Below are 16,218 nucleotides of genomic sequence, written 5' to 3'. Positions count from 1 at the left end.
CATGCATTTTGCAAAAAGAAAGCAAATCTGATTCTACGTTACTTTTTAAACCGACCTAGTTTCAATGTGTAGTAATACTAAATAGATAATTAAGTGTGTTCCAAGTAATGGAACACATTTCACAGGTAGTAGTTTGGAAAAAGCCTGCACAAACAAACAAAACCTTGTACAAGGCTTAAAAAACAAAATCTAATTAATTATGTTGCTGAAATTAAACACATTTATCTGTAAATGTTTACCAGTAAAACTAAGACAAGCCTGATTAGGTAGATGTTGACAAAAAATAAATAGTTATGAACATTTTATGTATTTAGTTATTCACATAAAAGTAAAACTGATATAATTTGTTAAATGCCAAGTTGCCAGACCTGTTTCTTTTCAGGAACTTAAAGCAAATAAAAAAAGGCAGAACAAAACTCCGGCTGTAAAACTGTTTTTCCGTCTCCAGCTGAAGTCATAACCAGGACAGAAACAAGATCCTAAATGTGGAAATAAGAGTTTTAGCAGCAACAGAACTGGCTGGACAGGTTTTCCACTCTAGTTTCTGTAACATGGGGCCTCTCACAGAGTCCTGGGCCCTTAATGTTTGTTCTTGTTTATTTATGTTGAACATGCGAGCAATATGTTCTTACACTGACACGTTCATGTAATAAAAGAAAGGCAAGTAAAAGAGTGTAGAAAAGGATCTGATTTCTGCACTAATATGCTGTGTTGTACACAGTGTTTTATATGTACATGAAGTACACTTTTAAAAAGTATTTGCATATTCCTTGGATCATACGCGTGCATGATATTTCTATTTGTACTATACATTATCATAACTATTGTAGTTATTGTTGAGCTTGTTTATTACATATCATTTTAACGCTTTAATTACTTTTCCTGAGACCATTTATGCCTGATTGATTTTCTCCTTTGTTATATACCTCATCCCTCTCTTTCAGTACAAGATGATTATTTTTACTTAGGTAATATTAACTAGAAAAATCTAATCAACAAAGAATCTGTAACTGAAAAGAAACATTCTCTACATTTTATGGAAATGCTTTTTTTAATTGCCTTTAGTCTGAACTTCTTTTTTTCTTCATAGGTCGAGTCCATAAACAAAACAAAACGTTTTCCTAACTCTGCATGGTTTTAAAGCAATTATAATTTGTACAACCTCAAAATTATAATTTACCTAAGTGAAATAAACGTTTTATTTTCTCATTAACAGGATTAGCCAGAAGATGAAAAAAAGAAGAACGAGGAGGAGTTCACTTTAGGAATAAACAAACCAGAACGCGATCTTTATGTTGTATCTGACTCCATCTAGCGGTCAGAAATGATAAAACATTTTAATGCCGTTTCGAGATTTAACAGTAAAGATGTGCATTCAGTAACTTTTGAGCTAATAATTTCTCCCAGTATTTTATTTTTTATTTTTAATAATCTGTTAAGCACTCATAGAGAACCTTTGAAACTGTATCTCTTTGAGCAAGAACTAAAGAGGATAAATAAACTAAACATGAATTCTTAGCCAAAATGAAAAACCTATTTTTTTTTAATGGTTTCACCAGATCCCAGAACTAAATCTGACAGGAACATCTGTAAGGTCACCTGAAATAAGATCATCTGTAAGATCTGAAGAACTTTTGGTCGAGGGAGAGAGGCTGGAAAACTAAATAATGAAAGTAATTTTAAATATGCCTCAACCAAATATCAAAGTGTACGCACCCAATGTCACAAATAAGAAAAGCAAAGAGAGAAACTGTAGACTTGCTTTATTAGTGAATATATAATACTACATATGTACATCATGTGCTTAGATTAAACAAAAATAAAACATCTCTTAAAAAAAACAACAATGAAAACATGTTTATAAAGTGACAAAATAAGTGAGTCAAATGCATGAATATAATACTGCACAACGAATGGAGGAACAAGCGGCAGAAGTCGTCAATTTCTTTTTTACTGCAGATTTCAGCTCTTTTTTTTTGTCACAGCTTCAGTTGAATGTCTTCAGACGGCAGCAGCTTTTCAAACTGCAGACGTCGCTCAGGTCACATGCAGAAAAACCGTCTTCTCACCTACGAGAGCCTTCCTTCGGACCAGAAACAGCGAAGCAGCCGAGGGTCACACTGTGCATCCTTCAAATGACCAGCAGCTTCTTGCATCACTGAGTCAGCAAAAAGACTTCAGCAAAACAATTACACAATGCAAACTAGGTTAGAGAGCAAAACCACTTGAAATCGGCAGGATGTTCCTTCATTTGACCACTACAGAAAAAAAACAAAACCCAAAAACAACTTTCTTCATTTAAACTGAAACAAATATGGGTGGAGCTTATGAGAACTGTAGTAAATCGAGGTTTTATGCCAGATTTAGGCACAAAAATCAAAAACCCAACTCCTCCATATATTAAGCCAGGTGTTTGTTAGACCCTACGCATGACAGGAATCTTTTAGCAACAAAATTACATGCGCTCGATAAATCGCTGCAGTCTGACTGAAACCTACAGCTTTGAAGGCTGAGACACATTTACAAAATTCAAATCAACGTGAAAATCCTTCATAACTCTGGTTTTGTTTTTAACAGGACCAGAGTAGCTGTTACTGGGAAGATCTTTCCACTCTCTGTAGCACATCAATGCAGGTCAGATTGTAACAGAATAAAAACAGGCTCAAACATTTTCTCACACTGCAAAAACAAACTCAGTATTTTTCTGTCTAGTTTCCAGTGCTAATGACTTACTACTCTTTAAAAACAAAACCCTAACTTTTCAGCAAGATAAAAGAGTTTGTTTTCAGTCAATAATTCTTTAGCATTAATTTTAAAAAAGTACTATTTCCACTGGCAAATTATTTTACTTATAACATGGGGACATTTTCTTGTTATAAGTGAAATAATCTGCCAGTGGAACCAGTAATTTTTCTTCATCCATATTACGGAATTATTGATTTAAAACAAGCTTCTGTATCTTGCTGAAGTTATTTATAGATTAGTTTGTCTTTCTTCAAGTGGACTCATATATTTACACTAGAAACAAGACCAAAAAAAAAAAACAACTTGTTATTTTTGTGTTGTTGCAGCGCATTGTGCCACCATTTCTCTGACACATGAATACTGAAGTGTGTTAAATAATTTAAACAGTTATAATTACATTTAGATTGCATAAAATATTTAAATTTTAAACTAAAAGACATGTGCAAGTGACTCTCAGGACAATGCTTCTGTATCTAAGGAGTGTTTTAAATATAAAAATGTGGTCTGGTTTTATATTTGGTCGGTTTGAACTCGCTAACCAGTGAAAGTCAGCAGCTCTTGTTACGCTTTCAGATCATCTGGGTGAAGCAAAAATGCTTCTGTAGTCATTCAGGAGTTTCCACTGATGAGTCAAACTCAGGACTGCTGATGATTTCCTCCAGATGGGGATTCAGATCCCACTAACACCAGATATCCTGCATGAACATCTGGATTATTCTGGCGTCATCTCTCCTCTCACAGAGCAGGTTTTCTTTCGCTCTGCTGGTAAAGTGAGACCTGCTCCGAGTTATTCTGCAGTCAGTGTCGGTCAGACACGCAGACGGTGTTTGTGGTGATGAACAGAAACGAGGAGGAGCCTCAGATGCGTCTTGGGGCTTCTGACACCGACGAGGAGATGCAGTCAGTCAGTAAACGTTCGGCCTGTGCAGAAGCTTGTTGTTCATTTGACGTGCCGGCCCCTGTGTCGAGCGCCGGGGCTGGAGAAGGAGCCAAACTGTTTCCCGTGGCTCCTCCAGCGCTGTCGCAGCACGAAGTCATAGTTGGCCGAGGTGCACATGGCGTAGAAGACGTTGGCGTTGTCAGGAATGTGAAGCTCTGAGGAAAACAAAACACACGTGAGGAGTTTCTCGGTGTGTTCTGTGCCATCTAGACCGGATTCATAAAATCTTTACTTTTTTTTAAATCATTATTATTGGCAGCAAGAACAAGAAAAGCAAGAACTTTTTGAACAGGACTTTGTTTTTTATTTTATTTTTTATATTTAATTCAATTAAAACAATACTTTTCATACAAGCAGTTTAAAAGTTGTTTAGTTTAGAAGGGAACAGTGTTTCAATAGGAACCTGTAATATTAATAATGATCTAAGCAGAAATATTTTAGCTATTCAGACAGACTGAAGTGCTGATGTTCACCTCTTCCATGGTTGAGCAGCTGGTAGAGGCCAAAGTCGCTGCTCCTGAAATCCTCCATATTGTGTTTCTCTAGAGCTCTCTGGATCACCTGCGGCGTGTGGTCCTGGCTGGTCAGCTGCACGGAAAACAGGAAGATTTCTCTGACTTCTCCAATGTAGTTACTCAATAACTCAATAGAAAACTCAATCCTGATATTAGCTTAACTATCTTAATGTCTAATTTGCAACTACAGAACAAATACAAATGAATAAATTAGGAATGCAAGATATATCTACACTAATATGTTGGCTGATATTAGTTATTTTTCAACATATCAATATCAGACTGGGTTGATATTAACCAATATTATTTCAATCTTGTTGCTTGTTTCTGGAGTGGAGGAGGTTGGTTGGGGTATTTGTTTAGTCATGAGGCAGTGAGATTAATATTGCAAAGAATTGTGGGAAGTTTAACTGAAGCAAAGAGGCAGTTCCTATTTTAAGGCGTTGAGAGATTAGTAAAATATATATGTAATGTCTGTAAATATCGAAAATTGCAGCAATATTAACATCGGATATCAACATCAGCCCAAATTTCTATATTGGTGTATTCAGAAAATATTGCAACTATTTTTAATGTACATTATTACATTGTCCACTACCATTACAAGAACAGTAATAAACTTCATTTCATTTTTAAGTTGTTATTCATACAGAAAAATTGACAGGAATAAAAAAAAGTTTATTTTTCCTTTGTCTTCTATTTTGTTCAAGGAAACACTGCTCAACAATAATAAATTATTTAAATTTTTTTAATTAATTTTGAACAATTTTATTTTATTATTTTGAAGTAAATTATAAATGGAATGGTCCTTATAATCGACAACCATAACAGAATAAAAGCAAGAATAGATTTTTAAATTCTTTTGACTGAAACAGATCTCCCGTAGTTCGGTCAACGTACCAGGATGCTCTTGTAGACGTTTCCGTTGCTGACACACTCCACCGTGACCCTGATGATACACGAGTCTGCAATCTGTTTGTTGTAGAGAGGCAGCACGGCCTGGGGAGAGCAGGTGGACTGCGATGAACACGACGATGACGATGAGGAGGAGGACGACTCTGGGCTGAGCGCCAGAGAAGAAGAGCAGAGGTCTGGCTGCGAGGAGCAGCAGGATGAGCTGGAGAGGCTCGGTGAGGACGAGGAAGACATGGAGAAGTCCTCCGCTACGTTGTGAAGCGAGCCTGGGAGAGACTGAAGCCAGGGGAGAAAAAGTGAGTTTAAGGGAGTCCAAGCAGGAGTCTGGACACTTTGGGGGCTCTTTTACCTTCAGTTTGAGCCTGAAGGGTGAAGGCTGAGGCGTGGAGAGGTCCTCCAGGTCTGAACCACTGGACCCAGACGACGACACGCTGATCTGATCCGAGTGCGACGTTCGCAACCTGAACATAAAAAAAAAAAAAAAGTTACTCTAAAAAAAAACTGACAGCAACCAGTAGCTAATTTGAGTTTTGACAGCTGAACTTTCAAAACTTACAAAGCGAGCTTATTGGCCAGCAGGCGGCGGCTCCAAGAGTTGGGAGAGTTGGGGCAGGGGTCAACAGGAGGCTCCAGCTCCCGAGACCGCTCGTAGCTACGGAAACAAAAAGACAACATGAGACATGGCAGGGTTTGGTGAAACCCTCATCAAAACCGTTTCGTTTTCCTGGTTTTACCTCTCCTGCTCCGTGAGCAGAGTGTGAGCCTGGAGCCAGGCTGTGAGGTCAGAGTTCACCGAGAGGCTGTAGTGGGAGCAGAAAGCCTGCAGCTGTCGGATCTGAGAGAGGATCTCATACTCCTAAAGGAAGCAAAGTTAAAAACACTGAATAATCCATGAAACTTGTAAAACTGATGATAATAAATCAAATTCTGCACACATCATAAAAAGCCAGAGGTATCCACACTCTTTACAGAGTCTGATGCTCTTTTTATGTTAATTCTGACTGAAAATGTAAATGAAAAGTTTGACTGTTAAACATCCATTCACTTAAAGTAGGAGTGCTGCGAACCACAATGCTTTCAATTCACTCAAACAGATATTCCTATGAAGCGCCACTAGGGGGCAGAACTTACCCGCCTCCGTTTCTCAAAGTTGATGAGATTCCCCTATAAAAATTAAAAATTAAAAATTAAAAAACCAAAGTTATAATGGGAGCAGACAGCTCTGAACTGGACCCTAGAGATGAGTAGGAAAAGAACCGACCTCCACAGTGTCGGCCAGCGCCGTGTCCAACATGGTGAGGACCGTCAGGTACGTCCCCAGGTACGGCACCACACCACAGCTGAAGTTCTGAGGGGGAAAACAAACATTATGCATGATGCACACATAGAAAAAAAAAACACTAGAAATATAAAAGATTCTGACCTGTGGTTTTCATTTCTTCATAATATAAAAGGATTTTAAACAATGAATTTTCTGCTCTTGTCTGAAACATTGAATATGATGCAAAACATTTTCCACAACCGACAGGCTGCAATAATTATAATAAATGTAGGAATCACTTTTTTAATTCCTTCACCTTTGTGCTGAACTCGTAAACATTTTCCACTTTCAAGCACAAAAACAAGAGGAAGATTAAAACACCAAATCAGCTCAAGGGAAGTGGATCTGATGATTCAGGGAAACAATTAAAGACTTTATGTCACACATTTCTCTACCAGCTGACACATTTATTCCATTTCAGTGGTCAATACTGAAATTTGGGAAGTGAAAGGCAGTTTCAGAGCAAATCGCAGGGTCTCCTTTCACCGTGGGTCTAGACGCAGTCATGACTTACAGCTATGCGTGGCGCTGCTTTCGCGATGACTCCTCTCTTACAGAGAGAGGACAGGAGTCGTGTCAACGCTCGTGAATCAAAGCGAGGCCACAACAAACAAGTGGAAGCGTTACATAATCGTTTCCTGCAGGGCTGAGTGGAGCTGGGGATGTGGGAGGGTGCAACATGACCAGTTTAGCTTCAGCCATTGTGCAACATTAGAGGGCTGGTTTTATAAAAACTGGAGTTTCTGCCTGTAGAGTCACTAAATGCACATCCTTATCGGCTGTTGCTCACAGTAACAAAAGAAAAGGTGAAAAGTTATCCAATATGTGAAACACCTTGAGCAATAAAAAACGTTCACCTGGCAACCAACAAATAGATGTGATGTGTTGAGGAGAGCTGCAGGTTCAGAGAAATGTCTGCTTGCTCTGCTTTACCCAGGCAGTGTTTGGCATTAAATGAAACGTGCAGGAATTAGACATTTGCGTGTTGCTGTCCCAGATTCAGCATCGGCCCTCGTCTCTGCATGGAGATGATAAATGAAACTCCTCAAGTCAGAGCAGTTTCACCCAATTCCTTCCTGTTGAGCATTTGCTTACATAAAGCTGCTTCTCAATATTCCTTTGTTGCTCTGCTCCCATCCAGAGCAGATGGGAGCTCTGGATGGGCTCAGGATGGGCTCCAATAGAACTTCCAATAGAACTTCCAATTGTTCTATTGGAAGTTTCTTTGCTTTGAACTGGATATTTCCAGTCACAGCTGGCTCACAGGGTTTCTGCAGATGAATATGCCGAGGTGTTAAAACCTCTGGGATTTTCACTGAGACCGTCTTTATCAAAATTAAAAATAACCTGGAGATATTTTGAACATAAGCACTCAATCATAAGAGCTATAGGTTTCAAAGCGTCTCAGTATAAAATTAAATTTAAGACAGAGGTTATTTTTTCAATTGAAAAGACAGATATAAAAAAAAAAAAAAAAAAAAAAAACATCTTTATGGTGGAGAGGTGTTTAAAAGCAAAACAAATGTATGCGTGATAAGATGCTTCCCTGAAAACAGAGTTGTTGTAAAAGACATCGCTTTTTAAAAATTAGTGTGTTTTTTTTTTTCAAACATTCTAATAAAATATCTCTGAGATGCTTTTTTTTTTTTTTTAGTCTTTCACAGACTACCTTTAGAGGAAAGTAGGGCAAACTGAGGTTAAAGACTGAAGTAAAGACTACATCCTGCAGAGTTTTGCTCTAGTAAATGCTTGACCAGCAAAACAAACTATGCAAAAAAACTATTCTTGGATGAAGATGAGTAGTTACTTTAATACTCTGCAGATTTACATGTATATGTTTAAGATTTTACTAGCGATCCACCATGAAATCTACCGGTGGCTGATCCGAGACCCGCGCCAGATTGAACTGATAACACTCTTCAGAGTGGATGTTGTTACTGAGGGGAAAGAAATGTAAAGTCCGAAATTTTCAGAATCAGTGAGATGATTAAAATGAAAGCACAGATTTAAGAAGCTGTTAAGAAGGAATCTATTTTCTTCACCACATGGCCGCAGTTCATTCAGGCTGCACAAGGCCCAGATAGTCACATTTTCAACTTATAACAGGAAAGCTGGAAGTATTACAGCAAAGTTGCTCCATTTTATCAGCCCTCAACCTGGATTTTTAAATACTTCAGCCTTTTGGAAAGCTCATAGTTAAGGAAAATATCTACATTCCCAACAGGATGAGCATAGAGACGTCTCCCTTTTGATGGTAGTTGTGCTAAATTTGAAAATCGCCAATATAAGACGCTAAAGGCTGATTAAAATGCTGTATTACGGCCACCTCTCACCTCTCAAGATATAAATTATATCTTGAGTTGGTAGATCACAGCGGGGTCGCTAGATTAAAATCTTTTCAGTGTAATTTTTGTATTTTCTTTCATTTTGACACTTAAAAAGAAAGAAATCAGAATCCACCAAAATCTTTGCAAAACCCAAAACCTGGCAGTCAGAAATCAGCATGAAATTGTGATCAGTGAAGCTGATTGATTGTTTTTCCTCTTGTTCAAGTGAAAAACATGGGCAGTGGAATCAAACACCCGACTAAAGTATTGAGCCAAAAGTTCAGCTGTGGTGTTCTGCAACAAACTAAATCCTTGGCAGGAATCATTTCTCTTTACATAGTCAGAATCAGGACTTTCTGCTCCAGTTACTTGCAAACACAAGCAGTTTTACTTCATCAGAGAAGTTTATGTCGGGTTACTAGAGTGCGACTTTTCAGTGGTTATAATTGTCAGATGAGGCTTCTCTGATAAATGCAGCTCAGTTCTGCTGAAACATCAGGGGAAAAGGGATTCATTTAAAGAATATACCAGATTAATTCTTCATTTGTATTCCATGTCATTTGAGAGTGAAGCCAATTTAAAATGTGATGTTTCAATCTAAGTTTCTTACATGTATGAGGACGAAAAACATGTTTACCTCAACTAGTATCTCCCCGTTTGTGAGGACACAGTTCTCGTCGGGAAACGTCTCACACAGGTGATCAAAGGTGGTCATGCTTTCCCTAAAAGAAATATTTAATTCATAGGTTAATCCAGATTCTCAGAGTCATAATCCCGAAGCTTGTTGAAAACATCAGCACACCTGCTCACAGCGGCCCAGGTCCTCTTGAGGCGGTACACGGCGTTGGACTGCAGGGCGGACAGGATGGCTTTCAAAGACGAGAAGTTCTTCAGCTGCCTGCACTCCTGTGGAGAAACAAAGCTGCTCACTCTGCAGGTCAACATAAACATTTGTTGTTGAACTTTGTGGCGATTTGTCTGGATCCTGACCTGTGCGACGGCGATCCACCACTCGATGACGCGCGCCCTGTGAACCGGACTGGCGTGCGAGCCGTGAGGCGAGCCGGGTGCCGAAGACGGGTTCAGAAAGGTGGGGGTCGAGGAAGGGGACAAGACGGGGGAGGAAGTGTCTGGGCTGGGTGAGGACGGGCAGAGGAGGGAAGTGATGACACGGTTGGTCACAACGTTGAACTGGGAAATGGTGGCTCGGACCGACGGCGCCAGATTGCGGTTTTCCTTCTTGTCACGCTGCGACCAGATGCAGCCCAGGCAGTGGAACGGCTCCACTTTCACAAACAGCTCCTGCAGGAATGGTAGGGACATTAAGGAGAAGTCGTACCAGACTAATCCATCAATTAAACTCCATCAAAGACTGTGGATTTGTGTGCATCTTTACATACGGCGTCCAATCTGGTGAGCTGCTCTGCTACTTCTCTAACTGGGAAGTCCAGGAAGTTGTGTTTGTCTGGTTTAGCGGACGTTTCTCCTCCATCGCCGAGTTTGCAGCGCTGCAGGGATGCACTGAGGTGTTCTGACACGGAGCGGCTGCAATCTGTCCAAACACAACATGAATGAGAGAAATGAATGATCAGCAGATCGCTACAAGGCCTCGCAGAACCCACTTCTTAGTCTTGTCTGGATTTTGTCACTTTGCAACTACAAACCTCTGCATATTTATTAGGATGTTGTGAGATGGATCGACACAAAGCTGAGTTGAAAGTGAAGTGAAAAGACTGACTGTTTTGTTTTTTCTTTGTTAAATTGTGCATGCCACTACCTTGTTCCTGGAGTCTCTTGAGCAAAGCCTCAGCAGTCGAAAGCAAACGTCTGAAGCTGAGTCGATGACGTAGGTGGGAGCACAGCAGCCTCAGGGCCTGGTACTGAGGCGGGTCCTGGAAGTCGGTGCTGTATTCCTCCAACCACAGCCGGACCACCGGGAGAGCAGTACTGCAGAGCAGCAGAGGGAGGAAGAAAACACGTAAAGCTTAGAAATGAGGTCACAGCTGCTTGCCGTGCAGGTGAGCTGATGAAGCTCTGATGTAGAAGCCGTGATAGCTGGGACTGAACTCACCTGTGCAGACTGACCGCGTTGTCCGAATTGGCAAGCGCTTTGTCTCTGGAGGGAAAAGGAAACGGTACCGCTTATCAGCTGGACTATAAATCAAGACATCATCAGATAAAAAAGAAATAAAAAAAAAAACATAGCAGCTAAATGGTGACAGAAATCATCCTGTAAACAACAGAAACCACTAGAGCAGAACGGCCAGACTGTCCATCCTGTGGAAATGTCCTGCAACACTCCTCCGTCCCCACAGAGATGTTGGCCTTGGCACAGAGCGTAAACAGAGACCAGTCTTCCTCTGGGATTTATGACCCTGCCATAAAACATAGGTGCAGTAAAACTAAAGTATCGCTCCACGATGTCTGCGTCGCAGAAACTGAGCTGCAGTTTTACAACAAGATCCTGATGTTTATGGTATTGATAAGTGATCGAAAACAATTTAAAAACTAACAGACGGGGAGCAATGCTCATGTTGCTGATAAAATACAACTTATGGGAAACTACAGTATAATAGTTGGTGGCAATCAGACTTTCACAAAGACTCATATGACAAACTTTGCCATTTCATTCATGTTTTTCAACTATTAGTTTTCATACAGACGCAAATTTATAGATAAACAACTAATATTTGGATAACACCCCCTTAGCAAGTTGCATCAGTAAGTTCTTTGGAGTGAGTTGATTTACTTTTCTTCTTAAAAGATCTAGTGGAGCTCAATAAAACATGTTAGTTCACAAGTTTTGAGCAGATGTTTATTACAAACGTTTTTCAAAAGGCTTGTGGGCAGGAACATTTCAGGTTCGGACTCTGATGGCCAAACCATGTGAGAAAGAGACGTCTCCTGTTCCTTGAACCACTCTACCACAATTTGAGACGTCATCTTGGAATATAACCTGGTCATTTAGTTTACTCAGGTAGTCGGCTGACCTCTTGATGGACCTGACCAACAACAGAAGCCCTACAGTACAGCACAGGCCTATACGGTTGAAATGCTCTGTCACTATTAAAAACAGTTCTGCTATTTCTCCTTTATTTGCTTTCACCAAACAGTTTAATGACCACCAGTCACAATTTTGTAGGATTCTCCACTTGACCTCCAGTTTTTTATCAAAGCCTTGGCCAGTTTTTAACCCAAATTTAGGAGATCTTGCAACTCATTAAAGTTTTTTTTCCTGTTTGATGTCAACTATTTGACCCTTCTTAACACAAACGTAGTTAGACAAGTTGTTGCCAGCTGAAAGATAACTGTCTATGCAGCAATTACCCAGTAGGAGGATCTGACCCGTTTAGCCAGCGAGATCCAAGCAACAACGTTTTTGTGACCTGGCACAGTACACCAAAATCACCTTGGATGTTTGTTTAGGATCATCCTCTCATTGAAACACCAACCAAATGTCTGACATGAAGTCCATAAAATGTAGTAAGACCAGTGGAACTGGTTTCAAAAGGCCAGGACTGACCTAGAAAGACACGCCTGACCTAAAATGGACTCCTTCAAGCACAAATGTAAAACCCAAGACCACTGGACCCATTGTCAAGCATGGCAGAAGCTGCATCATGATGAGGGCCCATTTCACTGCCTAAGCTTTGTAGAAAAGAAATGTATAAAAATCAGGTTCCACGACTAAATTCTTAAACTTGACTTCAATCAGCAGCTAATCTGTTGAAATCTGGACAAAGTTGTTTAGTCACTCCAAAAAAAAAAAAAAAAAGTTTAAATGCATCTTTAGGAGTTCACAATTTAATAAAATTGACACCAATGATGAGCAAGCAGCAGAGTTGTATAATCTGATGACAGTGATAGAAATGGAACATCCTGTATTAAATCCTGTTGGGGTAACACCTTTTCCAGTTTGCCCCGACCTCATCCTCTGAAGCTTACAGGAAGCCAGCCAAACACCAGCAGCAGCACAGCTCCGATGAGGGCGGCTGTCTGACGAACAATAAATCTATCAGAGCACCAATTAAAGCAAGCAGCTGCTTGAAGCCTCTGCAGCAAGAGGTGCAAAGGCTTTTTAGGCTTATTAGGAGTCACTTCAGAACAAAATGTACTGAAACGCTCTAAGACATTCCAGCAGGGAAAAAAAAAATCCAACCAGGTACGCCGCTGGGCATGGAGGGTGTAGTCATGAAGCGCTCACAATGCAACAAAGCTCAGGAAGCTTTGTTTACCTTGTGACGATAAAACCTGCCATAGAAACCGGCAGAGAAATTTGTTCTGAGAACAGCTGATGGGACGTGGGGAAGCTGTTAAACTGCTGTCTGTGTTGAAAACTGATACGTGCATCCGGCCAGTCGTAAACCCTTCTGACGCAGAGGCTGCGCTAACGTTTGACGGCAGTGACGACCCTCCTAAAAATAAGGACAAGCTGGGAAAATAAATCAATGTCAGAAAAGTTTGAAAGCAAATACAGCGAATATCTCTGCGTCACAGCTCCAGATAAGAGGAGGTCCTGTTATGGCACGACTGTTTTTAAAATCGTAAATTAAAATTTTTTTATTCCTGATTAAATTATAAAACATTCAAATCCACCAAGATCCTTAAAAAGAGGGAGGAAGAAAGGATACAAAGGAAGGAAAAGGATAAAAGGAGGGAAGAACGTAACAATGGAAGGACAGAAGAAAGTGAAGGTGTACGATCGAGTTGGGGAATAAAGCCTTAAGCTGATTTTTTATTTATTTATTTTTTTACCAATTTGGTTGTTTTCTTCATCAGTACTTATCCTAGCTAAAAAAAAAAAAACTCTTATCAAATTTCATGCCTTTCCAGGCAGCTTATGGATAAATTGTTATTCACAAACAATGTAGGATTAGGATGACTTGAAGAAAATGTCAAACTATTGTTTTTCTTCCCTTCTGCATACCGACTGTTTTCCGTTAAACAGATCAGTCCAAATCAAACAGCAACAATGAGCTCATATGGCGGCTGGGAGAGCGGCTGTCTGTGCCCTCATAATTTCTCTTAGCACCCGCCTCAGTTCAGCGAAAGCCCACAGGCTCACCTCTGAAACAACAGTTCAATGAAGGCGCCGGTGGAGGTGAAGGCCCGGTACATGGAGAGGAACACCCGGATGAAGTCGGGCTCCCGGTGCTCTGCGTCCAGCAGGTGGGACACCAGGCGCTCCAAGGTGGCGGCCTTCAGCCTGCGAACCTTCACCGTGTGGTACTGGACGCACCTGAAGGCCGGCGAGGGGTCAGGGGAGTCCGAGCCCGGCGGGACGGTCTCCCTTCGAAGGGTGATCCCGAAAATGGCCCCGTCCTCCTCCTCCTCGCCCCACTCCTGCACTAGTTCCTGCGGGGAAGAAAAAAAAAATTCAAAAAATTAAAACTGAGTCGACACAAACACTGAGGGAAAATTTGCACAAAATGAAAACGTTTTCCATAAACATGGAGCTGCTTCATAAGATGGATTTGGAATTGGATTCAGGTGAAACTGTACATGGATGGTTTTCATTCTTGACATTCCCTGACGCAGCTTTTAAGTACAACGGGAGGACAGAAACTTCAAAGTAACCGATGACTCAATGGTTCATTGATGCCACTTATGTTTTTAAAACACAGACAGAGTTAGATTCCCCATGTTAGAATCTGTTCATTTCCTCTGAATCGGTTTAGTTAAATAGGGTACTGCATCAGGCTCAATCTCAAGTTACACCACATGAACTGGACGTTTTATTACAATATTTGATCAAATGTATTGGAATTAAGTATTTCAGACTTTTTGACAACAAATCTCCAAATGCATATCGTCAAGAGCCTTGTTGATTAATGGCATAAAAATACACAGAAAATGCACTGACGTGATTTTGTGGCTGCAATGTGAGGCTCCAATGGACACCACACTGATCTTTTTCAAATCTGAGGCTGAAACTGTTACAATACGGCACATTAAGTCCTTTTTCTTGTCTTTTTGCAATTTTAAAAACACATCTACACATGATCTCCAGTGAGACAAGTTGATATTTATATGTTCCCCGACAAATGAATAATACACATAATCAGGCATTATTTTCTAACAAATGTTGACTAAATAAAACGTAAAGGTGACCATAAAGTGAAATAATTTAACTTAAAAAAGTAAGCTTTCCTGGCTTCGCATGAGCACTGGTTGACAACATGTCGTTGTACACGAAGTCTTATTTTGGGACACATGTAATAGAGAGCCAAAGTGTGCAACAACATGCAACCAGAGCGTTCAGCAAGGCAGTGCATTGATTTATAACCCTGCTACGTTAATGCAAGCATTTGTCAGCACGTCAACAGAAACAGTCAGGTTCACACAAACATAAAACACAATTAAGATCCCTGATTTTCGGGCTTACAGGTCAAATAACTGAAGTTAAATTTACATACCATCGATAACTGCCATTTTCCCATGTTTTGACAGACAGGAGATGCGGTGAATAAACCCTTCTTAGTTTTGCTCCTGAATATCAACGTAAACTCCGGGTAGTTAGGAATAGAGCCGCTTTCTCCGTAAACTTAAAACATCCATGTTATCAAAACTGACGAAAATATTAAAAATGATTCAATAGGTTGAACTCTCCGTAAAGCACTGACTCCTCTGAGGAGGAGGAGGAAGTCTGCAACAAAGTTTAGTAGGAGGTGGGCGGGGCCAGGAAGCAGGTGTGGGCGGGGCCAGTGCAGGCTGACCAATAAGCGGTTAGGAACAGATGACAACAGGTGTGCTGATGTTAATACTGAAACTACTGCCATTGTTTGGAGGACTATTATTATACTGACAGCAAACTGATAACAGTAGTTGAAATACCTGAAATAACGGTGTAAATCCCCTCAATTGTTCTGCATTAAAGTCAGTCAGTTTAGGTGAGTCTGGCATGTGGTGATGAAGATGTGTTCTAGGCGTGACCCAAAACTTACTGAAAATTAGGACAAAATAAGAATTATCATACACTCTGTGCATCCACAGTAATTACTCTATGAAACAGTTTATTGACTGCATTAAATTTAGTAACTATGCTGTGAATTCCCCACTTCCCCAAGTCTTACTGTGAAAAATAAAAGCAAAACAAAACTTTATCTAAAATATTTTACATTCTGTACTTCCACATTTTACTAAAAAAGAAACCAATAACAAGAAATGCTTACTCTAGCATCGGCTTGCAGGATGTCTGCTGGACATAAGCACAGCGTCGTCCTCCTGCTGAGACATATAGATACCTTTCCTGTCACTGAAAATGGGAAGTGTGGCGATTAACTTTGTTTACAAGCTAAAATCATTCAGCTGGATTTCTATGATGCATCTAGTGGACTGTAAATCATGTGAATAGATTTTACAACAGCGGTGACAAACACTCTCATTAGTTTGCTGTGTTCTCATTGATTGGTGTTGAGTGTGTTTGTTGAATTGTCTTTGGATCAGTCATTAGAC

General features: G+C 40.2%; 1 protein-coding gene across 2 annotated transcripts; it reads right to left on the bottom strand.

Annotated features, from left to right (window-relative positions):
- Window positions 1–1,748: 1,748 nt before the first annotated feature.
- Window positions 1,749–15,415, bottom strand: rgl3a (ral guanine nucleotide dissociation stimulator-like 3a). Of its 2 annotated transcripts, none has more exons than XM_044113638.1 (16): window positions 15,180–15,415; window positions 13,829–14,118; window positions 10,835–10,879; window positions 10,541–10,710; window positions 10,164–10,315; window positions 9,754–10,065; window positions 9,566–9,669; window positions 9,401–9,485; window positions 6,377–6,463; window positions 6,247–6,279; window positions 5,850–5,971; window positions 5,672–5,767; window positions 5,465–5,576; window positions 5,101–5,391; window positions 4,159–4,273; window positions 1,749–3,840 (listed from the first exon to the last, which is right to left on the bottom strand). In XM_044113638.1, the coding sequence occupies exons 1-16, from the start codon at window positions 15,201–15,203 to the stop codon at window positions 3,686–3,688; spliced, it is 2,193 nt and encodes a 730-aa protein (XP_043969573.1). In that variant the 5' UTR covers window positions 15,204–15,415; the 3' UTR covers window positions 1,749–3,685. The 2 variants fall into 2 exon arrangements, with proteins under 2 accessions (XP_043969573.1, XP_043969574.1); XM_044113639.1 differs by having other exon boundaries at window positions 14,003–14,118.
- Window positions 15,416–16,218: the final 803 nt, after the last annotated feature.

This window comes from Gambusia affinis, linkage group LG04 (genome assembly GCF_019740435.1).
Source record: "Gambusia affinis linkage group LG04, SWU_Gaff_1.0, whole genome shotgun sequence".
Lineage (NCBI taxonomy): Eukaryota > Metazoa > Chordata > Actinopteri > Cyprinodontiformes > Poeciliidae > Gambusia > Gambusia affinis.
The sequence above is the reverse complement of the archived record's forward strand: the minus strand, read 5'-3'. Positions and strand labels throughout refer to the sequence as shown.

Bases quoted from the DNA above. Each gene is read 5' to 3' on its own strand.
- rgl3a (XM_044113638.1), bottom strand. From the start codon at position 15,203: ATGGGAAAATGGCAGTTATCGATG. The intron at 6,280-6,376 runs GTCGGTTCTTTT...TAATTTTTATAG, and splicing joins CGCTGGCCGACACTGTGGAG to GGGAATCTCATCAACTTTGA. The intron at 5,577-5,671 runs GTAAGTTTTGAA...TTTTATGTTCAG, and splicing joins CTGGCCAATAAGCTCGCTTT to GTTGCGAACGTCGCACTCGG.